Genomic DNA, 17,049 nt, shown 5'->3' with positions numbered 1-17,049 from the left:
TGGAACTGCCTGTTTGAAAGTTTGTACATATTTTGATTGACTTTAGAGACAGAGAGAGGGAGAGAGAAACATCGATGTGGTGTTCCACTGACTGATGCATTCATTGGTTGATTCTTCTATGTGCCCTGACCAGGGATTAAGCTCTGCGACCTGGGCCTGTTGGGAAGACGCTCTAACCCCTTACCTGTCCTGCAGGGTGAAAGTCTGTATACTTTAAGGCTTTCAGTAAATCTTGCCCAAGGACCCTTTGCCAGCAGAGCATGGGGGTCAATTGTCTCCATTCTGAAATATGGCATTTCCCTCTCCAGTATAGTGCCACTCACTCCGGGGGGCAGTTCCAGGCCATGGGTCCCATCCTCATGACAGCGTCTATTGGTTTGCAGATCCCCTGGATACAGAGCCATGGCCTTGTTCGACAAGGCCAATTGCCAGGCAGCGAGTTTAGTGCTCAACATCCTGGGATGGATCCTCACCATGGTTTGCACGGGCCTGGCCAATTGGCGGGTATGGTACATAGAGAGCAGTCCCGCCCCGCCCTGGGGGATGGCCTGCGTGGGCATGTGGAAGGTCTGCACTTACCAGCCCAACAGCCTGCAGAGCCGACCCATAGCGTGTCACCGCTACACCTACAGTGACACCTACCTGCCGCTGGATATCCGCATTGCTCAGCACCTGCTGCTGGCCGCCATCCTCCTCGGGTTCCTGGGGAAAGGGCTCATGGTCATGGGCCTGCACAGAGTGTACACGGGACAGCTTCAGAAGGACACCACCGGCAATCTGTTCTTCGCTTCCAGAGTCCTGAGCATCATAGCTGGCACATTGATCTTCATTGTCGTGATCTCCAACAACCAGGCTGTGATGGATGAAGAGGGCATTGCATTCCCGCCATCCTTCCACATCCCCTTCAGGCCCGACCGGCAGAAGCTCGGCAGCACCGTGCCCCTGGCGGTTCTGGCTGCATCCCTGATGCTGTTGAGTGGGCTACTTACCATCTCTTTCCAGCTGTCCCCCGACAACCAAGTGTACCCCGAAGTCTCGCAAGTGTGAAATTCCTGGTTGCATAGCTTTGCAAATCCACGATGAGCAGTTTATGGGGGTGAAGTATCTATGAAATAGGTCTAAGGATTCATGACCATGGCAAAGGTCATCTTGAGCAGCAAGTGACCATATCCTGCTCTGTGCAAATTGGGCTCATCGATTGGTTAAGGAACTTTCATTAAAAAAATTCCAAAGAAACCACTTTGCACCTGTCTTACTGAATGTGGATTTTACTTATTATTGATTAAACTTGTGGCCTGGTGCACAAAATTCATGCCCATTAAAATGGGATTAATTAGAGGACATGTTTTAATATTGCTATTTGCCCTTTCTCTATAATAGAAGTATCAGAGATGAAAGAAAAGTAGTAAAATGTATATGAAAATATTCTTCCTGTCAGAGTCTGGGGCACACCACGGAACCCAAAGTCAAGTCCCCGCCGACCCACATGCGCCTCAAAATTTTGGGAGACCCAGACCCAGCCAGCCCGCCCTCCCATTGAGCTAGATCCAGACCTGGCTGGTCCCACCTTTGTCAAGCCCTGCCAGATTGGGTGGCGCAGCGTCAGGTGTCCTGGTCTGGCACAGGGGTTGGTACATGGCCTGAGGTCCCCCAGCATGGGCCGGGGCGGGGGGCATATCCTGATGTCTTCCGTCAATCCATGCCAGGTGGGAGGCATTCTCTGAGGTCACCTAGCCCTGGACAGGGTCGGGGTGTGTGGCCTGAGGTCTCCTGTCAAGCTCCGCCAGGTTGGGGATGCAGCCTGAGTTTCCCGGGCTTGGTGCCAGAGTGGGGGGCGTGGCCCGAGGTCCCCTGTCAAGCCGGATGGGGGCCCAGCCTCAGGTCTTGCTGATTGCTCGTTAAGGCTCTTTATGGGTTCTTGGCCTATGCTGTGGGCACATCATCTTGTGTTCCGTAAACCCTGCCTCCACTGTGGGCACCGCCTTCTTTGTAGTGGAGATATGGTCAATTTGCATATTCCCTCTTTATTATGTAGGATAATCAATGCTATACTCCTACTGTGTGGAAATGAGAGTTGCTGGGATTCTCACAGCTCCCTCTCAGACTCCCAAAAAAACAACTGACCTGACCTTCCATGGCCTGGCCCTAACACCTCTCCACCACATGCAATTCCCCACCTGTGCAAAAGGAGAAGCGCGGGAGGAATCCACCTTCCATTGCCGGATTCAGCAGTTACCGAGATTTTGCCATATTCGCTTTCTCTCACTTCCTTCCCTTCTTTTCCTCTACTTTGCTTTCTCCGAAGAACTTGAATGCAAACCCCAGACGTCACGTTCCTTCATCCCTATGCACTTCAAAATTATTCTCTAAAAAAAAGGATATTTCCTTGCCTTTCCATAGTACACCTTTAAACATAACAACTATCTATACTAATAAAAGCTTAATATACTAATTAGCCCAGACACACTTCTGGACAAAGCAGGGGATGTGAGGGAAGCCCAGGTCCCAGGTGCCTTCAGTGGCCAGAGGAAAGCCCGGGAGCCTGCCTGCGGCCAGAAGGAAGCCTGGGTCCGGGTGCCAGAGGGAAGTCGGTGCTGGTAGTGAAGGGAAGGAAGGCCTACTCTTGGACGAATTACGTGCATCAGGCCTCTAGTTTCTTATGAACATCTAATAAATACCAGAATTTTAAATGCTTGAAAAGTAATTCTACACTTTCATTTCTTCATTCTTGCATAAGATGTCCACTCTGCCTCTTAAGTCTTTTTTTTTGTTAAGAGAGGGGAGCTCTATTTCTTTTAAAAAAATATTTTCATTGATTTCAGAACAGAAGGGAGAGGGAGAGAGAGATTGAAACATCAGTGATGAGAGACAATCATGGATTGGCTGCATCTTACATATCTCCTCTGGGTTTCAAGCCCCCAGTCAGGAATCAAACCATGACCTCCTAGTTCCTAAGTGGATGCTCAACCACTGAGCCACACGGGCTAGGCTAAAATGGGCTTCTTCTCAAACAGTATTTAAGAAGTGGGATCACTGGGTCAAATGGCAGTTTTATTTTTAGTTTTTTGAGGAAAGTCCATACCGTTCTCCACAGTGGCTGCACCAGTCTACATTCCCACCAACAGTGCACGAGGGTTCCCCTTCTCCACATCCTCACCAGCACTTGTCATTTGTTGATTTGTTGATGATTGCCATTATGAATATGCAAATTGACCATAACTCCACCACTTGGTGGGTGGGATGAGGGCATGTGACTGGGGGTAGGGGATGCTGGGGGAAGGTCAATGGGGGAAAAATAGGAGATATATATACTAATATATGTAACACTTTAAAAAATAAAAAAAGATTCCATAAATAAAAAAAAGAGAGAGAGAATTTAAGTCTCTGAGAGCACAGTGTTTCAAAAAATTTCCCCTGGGGCAAAAGCCTATGAGCTATTCACATATGTGTTCCAAGGACAGTGCCTGTGACCTAGAATGTTCAATGGATCCTTTGCTTCGCGGCTTTGAATCCGATCTGTGGGCAACGGATTCTTCCCTCTTCCCTGTGAGGGAGCTAGTGTGAAGTGGTAGAAGCATTCTTTAGGAAATGTCCCTTCACTGCCTGCCATGATGTGCACACTGTCCTTAGAACTGGGAGGAAGTCACAGCCTCTGCACTGAGTGAGAGACCACGGCTCCCTTCCCACGGGTTTGAAAGGAGCCTCTGCATCCCATGGATGGTCAGGGCTGGCCTTGGGCGGAGTCTTACCCACTCTCCATGCAGGTCTGGAATGGCTGGGAAGTGGTTCCCAGGTAAACACCTGTAGTCGGTCTAATTTTAAAAAAAAACTTATTTTTATTGATTTTACAAAGAGGAAGGGAGAGGGATAGAGAGCTAGAAACATCAGTGAGAGAGAAACACCATCAGCTGTCTCCTGATCGCCTCCTACTGGGGATTGAGCCTGCAACCAAGGTACATGCCCTTGACCAGAGTCAAACCCGGGACCCTTCACTCCGTGGGGCGATGCTCTATCCACTCTGCCAGGGTGTGTGTTCTTTAGAGAGTCAAACCTCTGGTTGTTTGAACAAAGAAGCTCCTGGGAGACATGCTTCTGATGAGGACTGGTTTCTGGAACCTGATATCCTGCTGAGGACGGTGCGCCTGCCTCCTGCTGGTAATGCGTGGGAATGACGGAACCGCTGGGCTGTGGCAAGAGGTCTGTTGTCCCCTCTTCGCCCTCAGTGTCACCAGAGAGCAAGGGGACAGGTCATGAGGGCTGAGACCCAGAAGGTGAGGCGGCCACCAGGGCGGGTCTTCTCTGGGAAGCTGGGCAGAGAGTTCCAAGCCCCTGTCCAGGGCTCTTTGGGAATGACTGTGTAAGGGCCTCACTGGATTCTTGTTTCACAGGAATCAGGCAGGAGAAGGTGTCCAGCGCATTTCCAGCGTGTGCAGCACAGCGAGGGAGCCGAGGGCGGTGGCATTTCTCTCCTCCTCCTCCTCCTGCCGGGAATCCTCCCACGGTGCCCAGGAGCCAGAGGCTGCCATGTGGCATTTGGGCTCGGGGCCAGCATGCGGCAGTGCCGGGCCCTTTGCTGCGGGCCCAAGGCAGGGAGGGGTGCCTAGTGATAGCACTCGCGGAGGGAGGCAGAGCAGAGGCCGCACCTGGGTCATAGCGTGCCTTCTGGACACCAGCAGGTGCAAGTGGGAGGAGAGTCGGGTGATGGCCGTATTTAAGGTAGAGGACAGGGGGGAAGGAGGGGAGCTCTGCCAGTGGAACAGAACAGAGGCGCCCCAGAGGACCCAGGTCAGCTTACCCCACCGTCCTGGACCAAGGCCCGTTCAGGGAGGCCGCCCCGTGGCCTGACCCTGGCTCCCATCACGTCACACTTTCTCCCCTCACCTTCCCCTTCCTCCAGGCTTTCTACTTAAGTCTCTGAGGAATCACAGTGCCTATGTGCTCTGAGACCTCAACAAGGACATTTCCATTGTAGAAGGACTTCAACTCTTTTTAAAAAATATATTGTTATTGATTTCAGAGAGGAAGGGAGAGGGGGAGAGAGAAACATCAATGGTGATGGAGAATCACAGGTTGGCTGCCCTTGCACACCCCCTACTGGGGATGGAGCCTGCAACCCAGGCATGTGCCCTGACCAGGAATCGAACCCTGACCTCCTGTTTCACAGGTCAACACTCAACCACCAAGCTCTACTTGTTCAATCTTAAAGCCAAATTGTGTTCACCTGAGGCCTCCCTTGACCCGTTCCAGGTTCTAAGAGGGACACAGTCTCTCCCGGGCTCCGGCTTCGTGTCCGTTGGGAACCAGCCCAGTTCCAGGCAGTTTGTGGACCAGTCCGGAAAGAGATGCTCAGCTAAAGTCTGCAAGCTCCTAACACGGAGGCCCGGGCGCTGGGATGCAGGACCCAGAGGGACTTGCCCGCATCTCTGGCGGCAGCGAGAAGGCCATGCACTCCAGGGCCCAGCAGGTACCTGTGTCCTTGCTCCTTGTTCCTGAGGCTGTCTGTGTGAGGGGGGTTAGGGGGGCTCCTTTGGGTCCCTGTTCTGACTCCGGAGCTGCTGAAACAGAAACAAAGGCATATTAACAACGGTTCGAGCTTATTTTCTCAAAAATCGATTCCGATTGGACAGTTTCAAGCCCGAAGTGGTTAGGAGGCTGTGTTGACAGGAGCCAGAGGAAAGGAGGAAAGTGTGGAAGAAGGAAAGGAAGGAAGGAAGGACTGGGGCGGGCAGCCAGCTGGCTGTCTGTGATTGGCTGTCTTTGGAGTTTGGCTGTGGATTAAACTATTAAACCTGTTGCCACCCTGGCCAGTTTTGCAGGGTGGATAGAGCATCAGCCTGCGGCCCAAACAGTCCCGGGTTCAGTTCCGGTCAAGGGCACCTACCTTGGTTGCAGGCTCCTGAGGGAGGCAACCAATCGATGTGTGTCTCTCACATCAATGTTTCTCTGTCTCTCCCTCTCCCTAAAAACCAATGAAAAAGTATCCTCGGGTGATGATTCAAAACCAAACCAAACCAAACCTGTTGCTGAACATTAGAATTTTGTTTTTTTTATTTGAATATCAGAATTTTGGTTCCAGCATTTTGTTGTGGATTCAGGGGGGCAGAGCAGGGAGAGGGCACTTCCTCTCTTCCTAGACAAGAGGTCCACGTGGTATAGAGTCTCCTCTTTCTCACTGGGCTTATAGTCCGCGTGGGAAGGCGGGGACCTGCTGAGCCACCTCGGCTCCAGGAATCCAGCCATTCCAGGTGGCTGAGGAGGAGGGCAAACGTTAGGGTGGGGTCACCCCCTTGGGGCCTCGGTGCCCAAGATTTGGAACTCTCATTGTGTAGGCTCAGCCTGCCCCAGTGTATTGCGGGGTAAACTGAGGCAGGTACTTGCCAGGTTTCCTGTTTTATGGTCAAGAACGTTCATGGCCAGCCCTAGCCGCTGTGGCTCAGTGGATAGAACATTGGCCTGCGGACCAAAGGGTCCCTGGTTAGATTCTGGTCAAGGACACGTACCTTAGTTGCAGGGTAGTCCCTGGCCTGGGCCCTGGTTGGGGCTCATTCAGGAGGCAGCCAATCCATGTGTTTCTCTCACATCAATGTTTCTCTCTGTCTTTCCCTCTCTCTTCCACTTTCCCTTAAAATCAATGGAAAAACATCCTCGGGTGAGGATTGAAAAAAAAAAAAAAAAAAGAATGTCCTAGGCCTACTCAAGGCCTAAAGGCAGCATATAATTAGGCTCTGATGTGGGCATGGCTGCTTAAACTCCCTCCCACACGGTACTTAGCCAGGGGCAGTGGTGCCTGTGAAGACGGTGCAGGTGATATTGACATCCCTTGGCAAGTTTGAGGGAAAGCATCGGGGTTGGATTGGTCCCTAGTGACAAGGCCCAAGATAACTTTTGGTTCTCAGCCTTCTTAGCCAAGACACAATGCTGGAAGCTAAGGCTTACTCCGTGCAACGGAACCCAATGACCACTAATAGCACTACTTATGAAGTGGCGATGTGCCGGGCTATTTATTCCCCATTTTCTCTAATCACGAAGACCAGTGGTCGGCAAACTGCTGCTCGCGAGCCACATGCGGCTCTTTGGCCCCTTGAGTGTACCTCAATCAGACTGAGGACGTTTTTAGCAAAGGCCAGCTTAGGAGTTCCCTAACTAAGTTAATAACAATGTACCTACCTATATAGTTTAAGTTTAAAAAATTTGGCTCTCAAAAGAAATTTCAATCGTTTTACCTTTGATATTTGGCTCTGCTGACTAATGAGTTTGCCGACCACTGCCCTAGACAGTCCTCGGAGTCAGGGATTATTATCTCCACTGAAAATGAAGACAATGAGGGCCTGGGGAGCAGGGAGGGGGGCATTCAGGGGCTTGCCCAAGGTGACCCATCAGCACATGTGCCTCCCACCCGGGTTCCAGGTCCTGCTCTTTCTCAGTTTCCTTGTTCAAATCCCAACAGGTTTACAAGCTTTGAAAAGGGCCTGGAAACGCCTAAAGAGGGTTCAGAGGTCTGCGTGTAAATGGTGCAGTGTGACCTCTGCTCTCTGCACCTGGGACAGATCAAAGTAGCGCTAGCACGGGTCGGACGCGCCCATTTCCATGACAACAGTGCATGAGCTGAGTGCCACAGTCACTTCAGTCTTGGTCACTGCAGTCAGGTCAGCTGCCAGAGCCATATTGGAAGTCTCCTGCCAGCCGGAATTCCAGAGTAATGGATAGAAAATGGTTTCATACAAGGTCCTAAGTATGAAATCATTTAAAAAATTGACCTAAGTAATAATGTATGTCTGAAATGCCAAGAACTCTTTAAAGCTTCATTGAAGTTTGGTGTAAGAATCATCAAAGGGCCCAGCTGGTGTGGCTCAGTGGCTGAGCATCTGCCTAAGAAGCAGGAGGTTAAGGTCGATTCCCGGTCAGGGCACATGCCCTGGTTGGTGCTGGATCCCTGTAGGGGGCTTGCAGGAAGGGGGTGGAGGTGAAGGGTGTCCTAATATGAGGTGACAGAAGATTTGACTTTGGGGGGGCAGGCACACAGTACAATATGCAGATCTTGTCACATAGGAACCAACACCTGAAACCTATATGATCAAGTCAACCAATGTCACCCCAATCAATTTAATTTAAAGAAATTAGAGGCATACAGAGGCAGCAGGTGGTAGAAACTGTATTCCAAACTAGGTCATTTGGTTCCATATTTTATGGTGTGTGTGTGTGTGTGTGTGTGTGTGTGTGTGTGTGTGTGTGCGCGCACACTCATCTCAATCTCATCTGTCGGTTGAGTGTGATATTCATATGCAACTCAGAGGATTGCTGGGAAGATTAATTAGTTTAAGAATCCATTGTGGCCCTCGATTCAAAAAGTTTGCCCACCCCTGCATCCACTGAGCCAGGGTGTGTGTTCTTTAAGTGAGTCAAACCTCTGGTTGTTTGAACAAGGAAGCTCCTGGGAGACATGCTTCTGATGAGGACCAGTTTCTGGAAACTGATACCCTGCTGAGGGCGGCGCGCCTGCCTCCTGCTGGTCACGCGTGGGAATGACGGAACCGCTGGGCTGTGGCAAGAGGTCTCTTGGCCCCTCTTCACCTTCAGTGTCACCAGAGAGCAAGGGGACAGGTCATGAGGGTTGAGACCCAGAAGGTGAGGCGGCCACCAGGGCGGGTCTGCTCTGGGAAGCGGGGAAGAGAGTTCCAAGCCCCTGTCCAGGGCTCTTTGGGAATGACTGTGTAAGGGCCTCACTGGATTCTTGTTTCACAGGAATCATGCAGGAGAAGGTGTCCCGCGCATTTCCTGCTGGTGCAGCACAGTGAGGGCGCCGAGGGCGGTGGCATTTCTCTCCTCCCGTTGTGGAGCGAATGCGAGTAAAGACCACTGGAGTCCAGACCAAACTAAAATTTAGGAAGCCTTTATTGCCGGCCGACGACTGCCCTCTCTCCTGGGGGAGGTCAGAGAGCAGCCCCGACTCTTTTTGCAAGACCGCTTTTAAGCACATTAACCACAGCCTGTTTTTGCAGAGTAAGTAACCCAAGACAAAACAGGTTTTCCCAAATCATGTCAGGGCCATGCTCTTGACGACCATGTTATTTACAGGGTCATCCTGGTCTTCAGAAAGCTGACAGTGTTCTATCTTGCAAGGCTATTTTGTGAGGTGCAGCGCGGAAGGGGCCATGAGACCATATCTCAAGGCCTGGCCTGGTGTCAGCACTGACCACCCTATCTGGGGCATAGTCCACGGCCTCTCCAAAATGCTCACAAATTCCCACTCTCCAACATTCCCCACTGGTTTTATGGGAGAATCAAATCATTGTTTCTTTATCATCAGTGCAGAGATGATGATAGTGAGTGGGTAGGACCATCAGCTTTCCTGCCTGTATCCGCCTTTGTACACAGTTGGTGAGACTATTTATAAGACAGGGCCCAAATGTTGCTGCTATTAGCAATAAGATCAAAGGTCTTGCTAGAGATGTTAGGAGTGTTGTTAGCCATGGGGACCAAGAGAATAGATGTTCATACCAGTTTCCCTCAGTTCTTTGCCTTTCCTCTCTCTCTTGGAGTCTTTTTCTGAGTTGACTTAGGCTTTCTCTGATGACCCCGGAATGGTTGGTATAAAAACAGCAAGTTTCTCCTAAGGCCATACAGAGTCCTCCTTGCTTCATGAACAATAAGTCTAAATCCCTTCTATTTTGTAAGACTACCTCTGCTAACGAACTGAGGGAATCCTCTAGGCGGTGTACATTCTCCTCTAGGTGCTTAAGTCTAAATCTACTTGGCTGCTAAGTTCCTTAAAGTTTTTGTCCCCCATGACCAGTGCTGCAGTGCCTACTGCAGCTGATCCGGCTATTCCCAGACCGACAAGCAGGGGGACAATTGCCGGGGTCTATGAACCCGCCCAGGTAGATCCTGGTGCTCGCGCCCTCCCTCCCCAGAATAGTAATATACCTGGGGTAGGGTATGAGCTAAGATGCACACGGAAGGCTTGCGTGGTGCATTAGTGTCAGAGGAGAGGCACAAGGGGTGATTCCTGTGGTGCATGCGAACCAGGTACCTTCAGGGGCCACTAGTTTCCAGTCTGTCTCTTCTTCATTGTCCTGACCAAACCTCAGTACTGAGGAACAGGATTCACCCTAAGGGGATTTTGATAAATCTAACACTGATGACATAATACAAGTACCTCGTCCCTGGAAATCCCCAAGGTTAATTTTGGGGTTGTGCCCCCATCTGCACACTCCTTGTGGGGGGTTTGTAATTGAAACATTTCTAATGTCTGATGAATCTGAACCAACAGTCGCATTTACCCCTATTCCAATGTAGTAGGGGGGTTCTGGGTTTAAACACAACCAACAGTCTCTGGTGGCATTTGGGGAAGTCAGATTTAAAAAGTTAAAAACTGCACCCAGAGTGTCCAGGATAGGTCTCCGACCTAGTTTGGAAGTATGAGTCTTAGAAACAAGGGTCACCGTCACCGTGGTCAGAGGAGTTAACTCAGTATTATTCCAGGAAGGAGGTGGTGGTGTGGGATGGGGCCTAAGTGGCTGTACTGGAGGCAGCCCCTGGTCTAAGGGTCTTAAAGGCCCGATGGGGTTTTTCCTTTGGGTCTGCTGGGTTCTCTGGAGGGTGAAGAGGACCCCGGGATCTCTCCCAGCTACATACAGTCTCAGTCCCCAAGTTTTTCCTGCATCCCAGTATTTCTCCCACCAGTTTTGGGGCGTGATAACAACGGGATTGCAGTCTCCTATCATACAGTTATTGGAAGGGGCCCCTGGGCTGACTATTCTCTTGAACTGGATGGCAGGATCTCTGTTAGTCCACAGCGCCATAGTCTCACAACCTCATTGGGCACAATAATAGTCCCCATCAGTTCTACATTCAGGGCTACCTTCGGCTGTGCAGACATAATGTTGAGTTCGTCAAAGTCCTCGTTCTAAGAGGAGGGTGCCACACCCATAACTCGTCCCTACATAATATGCCCCATGGGCTACTGGGGAAATGTAGTGGGTATTCCTTTCTGGCGGCTTTCTCCAAGTTTCCCCAAATAATCGGCATAAGTCAGGCACTATGGAGGGGGGCCCTGGCGTCGGGGTATGACCTATAACAGTACCATCCACAGTCCAGGTCAGTTCCCATGTGTAATTAGCCCTCAGGTGGGGATCACTCACCATGACTGGCTACAGGCACATCAGGATCAGGAGGACTGCCTTCGGAATCGGATTTTCAGGGGTCTTTGGTGCACTGGATGGTCCATCTCTCTGGCCGGTCCTCTGATTCTGCCTTCTTGATTTGAGTTCGATGTATCCAGTGGTTTTTTCCCGCAAACTTCACCATTGATGGGGTGCTGAGGACAAGAGTGAAGGGTCCAGTCCCCCTGGCCTCCAAGGATGTTGGCTCGTGCTTCTGCACCCACACCAGGTCTCCTGGTTGAAATGCAGGTGGTGCAGGTGTAGTCCCAGGGGCTGGGTCTCGGTGAGCCTCTCGGACCAGCTGGTGGTTAAGTGTGGAACTCAACTGTAAGGCCTGTAAGACTTCAGGAGGTTGTGATTAGAAAGGGATGCCAACACTTCCTCCCCTAGCTTGGGAAGCAGCGGTGGGGGTCGGCCAAACAGAATCTCAAAGGGGGTAAGGCCCTTTACGTAAGGGGTCCAACGGGCCCGAAGAAGGGCAAAAGGAAGGAGGCTCACCCAGTTTTCGCCAGTCTCCAGTTTTAATTTTGTTAAGGTTTAGTTTAGGGTCCAGTTCATCCTCTCTACCTGCCCTGAACTCTGCGGTCTCTAGATACAGTGTAATTTCCAACTTATGCCTAACATTTTTGCCAATATTTGAGTGATGTGGGCAATGAATGCCAGGCCATTGTCGGACCCCATCGCAACAGGTAGGCCAAACCTGGGGATAATTTCTGAGACTAATTTCTTAACTACTTTCTGTGCTGCTTCAGACTTGGTAAGGAAAGCTTCTGGACTGCTTTCTGGGTAGACTGTAAAGCCTGTAAGAACCAGTCCGCAGGCAGACACTCTACCCACTGAGCCAAACCAAAGTGGGCTAATCCTTGCTAACAAATCTTTATTTCCCATTGGAGGTCGCCACCTAGTGGGTAGCTGACCTGCAGCGGTCCCTTCTGCATAGCAAGGCGTCCACGTGGCAGGTCCAGTTACTTGCTCCCCTGTGGCACCGGAGGGGCCCCAGTTTTTTCCCGGTGTTGCCCTCCCAAGCTCTGAGAGGAGATCTCCCGCAAGAGCAGACATAATGTATGTCTCCTTGGTTAGGCCAATGCAGTGGGGCTGGCTTCTGAGTACACACCTGTGGAACTGTTAAACCTGTTGCCACCCTGGCCAGTTTTGCAAGGTGGATAGAGCATCAGCCTGGGGCCCAAAGAGTCCCGGGTTCAATTCCGGTCAAGGGCACCTACCTTGGTTGCAGGCTCCTGAGGGAGGCAACCAATCGATGTGTGTCTCTCACATCAATGTTTCTGTCTCTCCCTCTCCCTAAAAACCAATGAAAAAGTATCCTCGGGTGAGGATTCCAAACCAAACCAAACCTGTTGCTGAACATCTCATTGGGTAGGCTCACCCTGCCCCAGTGTATAGCGGGGTAAACTGAGGCAGGTACTTGCCAGGTTGCCTATTCTATGGTCAAGAACGTTTATGGCCAAGCCTAGCGCATTTGCCTCAGTGGATAGAACATTGGCCTGTGGACCAAAGGGTCCCGGGTTCTATTCTAGTCAAGGACACTTACCTTAGTTGCAGGCTGGTCCCTGGCCTGGGCCCTGGTCGGGGCTCATGCAGGAGGCAGCCAATCCACGTGTTTCTCTCACATCCATATATCTCTCTGTCTTGCCCTCTCTCTTCCCCTCTCCCTAAAAATCAATGGAAAAACATCCTCGTGTGAGGATTTAAAAAAAAATGTTCCGGCCTATTCCCGGCCCACTCGTGGCCTACACACAGCATATAATTAGTCTGTGATGAGGTCAGAGCTGTGGGCATGGCTCCTTAACCTTCCCTCCCACACGGTACTTAGCCAGGGGCAGTGGGTGCCTGTGAAGACGGTGCAGGTGATATTGACATCCCTTGGCAAGTTTGAGGGAAATCATCGGCGTTGGATTGGTCCCTAGTGACAAGGTCCAAAATAACTTTTGGTTCTCAGCCTTCTTAGCCAAGACACAATGCTGAAAGCTAAGGCTTACTCCGTGCAACAGAACCCAGTGATCACTAATAGCAGCTACTTATGAAGGGGCGATGTGCCGGGCTATTTATTCCCCATTTTCTCCAATCCCATAGACCAGTGGTCGGCAAATAGCGGCTCGTGAGTCACATGCGGCTCTTTGGCCCCTTGAGTGTACCTCAATCAGATTGAGGACGTTTTTAGCAAAGGCCAGCTTAGGAGTTCCCTAACTAAGTTAATAACAATGTACCTACCTATATAGTTTAAGTTTTAAAAATTTGGATCTCAAAAGAAATTTCAATCGTTGCACTGTTGATACTTGGCTCTGCTGACTAATGAGTGTGTGGACCACTGCCCTAGACAGTCCTCCGAGGCAGGGATTATTATCTCCACTGAAAATCAAGACAACAAAGGCCCGGGGATGAGGGGGCATTCAGGGGCTTACCCAAGGTGGCGCATCAGCACACTTGCCTCCCACACGGGTTCCAGTTCCTGCTGCTTTCTCAGTTTCCTTGTTCACATCCCAACAGGATTACAAGCTTTGAAAAAGGCCTGGAAACGCCTAAAGAGGGTTCAGATGTCTTCGTGTTAATGGTGCAGTGTGACCTCTGCTCTCTGCACCTGGGACAGATCAAAGTAGCGCTAGCACCGGATGGACACGCCCGTTTCCGTGACAACAGTGCATGAGCTGAGTGCCACAGTCACTTCAGTCTTGGTCACTGCAGTCAGGTCAGCTTCCAGAGCCAGATTCGAATTCTCCTTCCAGCCCGAATTCCAGAGAAGGGGATAGAAAATGGTTTCATACAAGGTCCTAAGTATCAAATCCTTAAAAAAAATTGACCTAAGTAATAATGTATGTCTCCAAATGCCAAGAAGTTTTAAAGCTTAATTGAAGTTTGGTGTAAAGGTTTTCAAGGGGCCCAGCTGGCGTGGCGCAGTGGCTGAGAGTCTGCCTAAGAACCAGGAGGTCATGGTTCGATTCCCGGTCAGGGCACATGCTCGGGTTGCGGGCTAGATCCCCCGTAGGGGGCGTGCAGGAAGGGGGTGGAGGTGAAGGGGGCCCTAATATGAGGTGCCAGAAGATTTGACTTTGGGGGGCGGGCACACAGTGCAATATGCAGATCTTGTCACATAGGAACCCACACCTGAAACCTATATGATCAAGTCTACCAATGTCACCCCAATCATTTTATTTAAAAAAAAATAAGAGGCACACAGAGGATGTGGGTGGTAGAAACTGTATTCCAAACTAGGTCGTTTGGTTCCAAATCTTATGTAGTGAGTGTGTGTGTGTGTGTGTGTGTGTGTGTGTGTGTGCATGTGTGTGTGCACACTTATCTCAATCTCCTCATCTGTCGGTTGAGTGGCATATTCCTATGTAACTCAGAGGATTGCTGGGAAGATTAAGAGATAATATACTGGCACATAACTGTTTGTCGTTCTTGTCATTATCATCCTCATCATCATCCTCATCCACTATATTCTGCTCCTTCAATCTCTCATGAGCTTTGTCAAATCTCAGCCACTAAAGTAGCCATGAGCACTATTTTCAAGACGTTGCTTTGCTGCGGGGATGCATGTTTAGGCTACCTTATGAAAACTGTGTGAAACCAGACACGATCCCTCAAACTCAGTGACCCATTGGATGGGTAGTGGGAGAGGGAGGAATCTTGGGAGACGTACAGATGTTTGGACATAATGAGTTGGGTGAGTGATAGGTCCATTGGCCAGAAGAAGGGCTACTGCAGGAGGGACAGGCTGGGGGAAGACAGCCACATCATACAGTGGAGAAGCCAGAACTGGAACCATAATTCCTCTTCAGGCTGTGGTTTCTCAGGGTTGAGATCTTCATGGTGGGGTTCCCCATACATGACAGGGAGCGTTCTGGGGCACAAGTCATTGCATGTTATAGCTAAACCATAACTGAAATATTAGCCTTTTTCTTTTTCTGGCTGGTGAATGGAGATTTCTTCTTCAGACTAACCTTTCAGAGCAAGACTTTAGATGCTTTCTTTTGTTTCTCTCCATTTCCACCCCTTCCTATGTACTTGAGCAAAGCCTTTGCCCAGTGTCTGTCTTCCACCTGTCAGAATGGCAATCATCAACAAATCACCAAAGACAAGTGCTTTCGAGGATGCAGAGAAAAAGGAACCATCGTGCACTGCTGGTGGGAATGCAGACTGCTGCCGCCACTGTGGAGAACAGTATGGCGTTTCCTCAAAAAACTAAAAATGGAGCTCCCATTTGACCCAGTAATCCCACTTCTAGGAATATATCGAAGAAACTAGAAACACCAATCAGAAAGATTATATATACCCCTATTTTCATAGCAGCACAATTCACCATAGCTATGATTTGGAAACAGCCTAATTGCCCATCAGCAGATGAGTGGATTAGAAAACTATGGTACATCTACACAATGGAATACTATGCTGCTATAAAAAAGAAGGAATTCTTACCATTTGCATCAGCATGGATGGACCTGGAGGGCATTATGTTAAGTAAAATAAGGCAGGCACTGAAAGAAAAATACCACATGATCTCACTCATTTATGGAAAATAAAGAATATTATAACCTGATGAACCTAAAAATAGATACAGAGGCAGTAAAGCACCGAACAGACTGTCAAATTACAGGGGGAAGGCTTGGGAGTGTTGGAAGGGAGGGAAATAGATCAACCAAAGGACTTGTATGCATGCATATAAGCACACCAATGTTATCATTATTTTTTAAAGTCACAGAGAGAGAAAGAGAGGGAGGAGAGAGGAACACTGATGCAAAAGAGAAATATCGATCACCTGCTCCCCTCATGCACCCTCACCGGGATGGAGCCCACAACCTGGACATGTGCCCCGACCCAGAATCAATCCCAAGACCCTTCAGTGCACAGGCCGACACCAACCAACCGAGCCCCACGGGCAGGGCCAGTTTCTGTTCCCAGGCCTGTGTTTAGAAGAAGCCAGTCGGCTCAGTGCACATGCTTTTGCGGAGAGCCTGGCATAACATAAGTGCTGGGTAAGGGCTTGCCATCAACGTTCCTCAGCCACTTCTCCTTGTCCGCCATGCCTTCAACATATGTTTATTGAGCATCCGTGTGCTGGATGCTGGACACACACAGAAGAACACACATGACCCCTGGCCTCCAAGAGCACACATTTCAGGAAAGGCGAGCCTGCTGTGTGCTCTGATGAAGCTGGTTTCCTGGAGAGCAGGCAGGTGCTTCTGTCTCCAGGAGGGACGGTGTCAGAAAAGCTCCATAGAGAAAGTTGCTCTTTCTGATATTTTTACTTTTTTAGAAATATATTTGTATTGACTTCAGAGAGGAAGGGAGAGGGAAAGAGAGAGAGAAACATCAATGATGAGAGACAATCATGGGTCCGCTGCCTCCCGCACTCCCCACACTGGGGATCGAGTCTGCAACCCGGGCATGTGCCCTCACCGGGAATCGAACCCTGACCTCCTGGTTCATAGGTCCACGCTCAACCACTGGTCCATGTCGGTTGGTGAAGTTGCTCTTTTTAAACAAAAAGCAAGCACATGAATGGGAGGTGGGGGGTAATGGGGGAATAAGGACACATATGTATTACTTTAATCAATAAAGAAATAAAAAAAAACCTCCCAAGAGTTCATATGAGAAAAATCAACTGGAATCGGGTAGCACCAAATTGGAGGTGGTTAGGAGCCCTTCACTGTCAGAAGCACAGGGGCAGATTGTTACAGACAAAATGCATTAATAAGGAAAGCATTGGTGGACTATAGTATAAACACTAGTTGGCTGCTTGCAACTGGCTATGCTTAGCATTAACCTGGAGGCATTTACAGTTTTAGATTTGGCTTTTCCCTTTCCTCCTTTACTTTATTTCTTTCCTTCCTTCCTTCCTTCCTTCCTTCCTTCCTTCCTTCCTTCCTTC

General features: G+C 49.8%; 1 protein-coding gene across 1 annotated transcript; it reads left to right on the top strand.

Annotated features, from left to right (window-relative positions):
* Window positions 1–402: 402 nt before the first annotated feature.
* Window positions 403–1,047, top strand: LOC308239746 (claudin-34-like; the record flags this gene model as incomplete). The annotated part of the gene is made up of 1 exon (XM_080652556.1): window positions 403–1,047. One exon carries the CDS (start codon window positions 403–405, stop codon window positions 1,045–1,047), a length of 645 nt encoding a protein of 214 aa, XP_080508682.1.
* Between the last annotated feature and the right edge of the window lie 16,002 nt (window positions 1,048–17,049).

The sequence above is a fragment of the Plecotus auritus genome (assembly GCF_963455305.1).
Source record: "Plecotus auritus genome assembly, chromosome: X".
NCBI lineage: Eukaryota > Metazoa > Chordata > Mammalia > Chiroptera > Vespertilionidae > Plecotus > Plecotus auritus.
The sequence above is the reverse complement of the archived record's forward strand: the minus strand, read 5'-3'. Positions and strand labels throughout refer to the sequence as shown.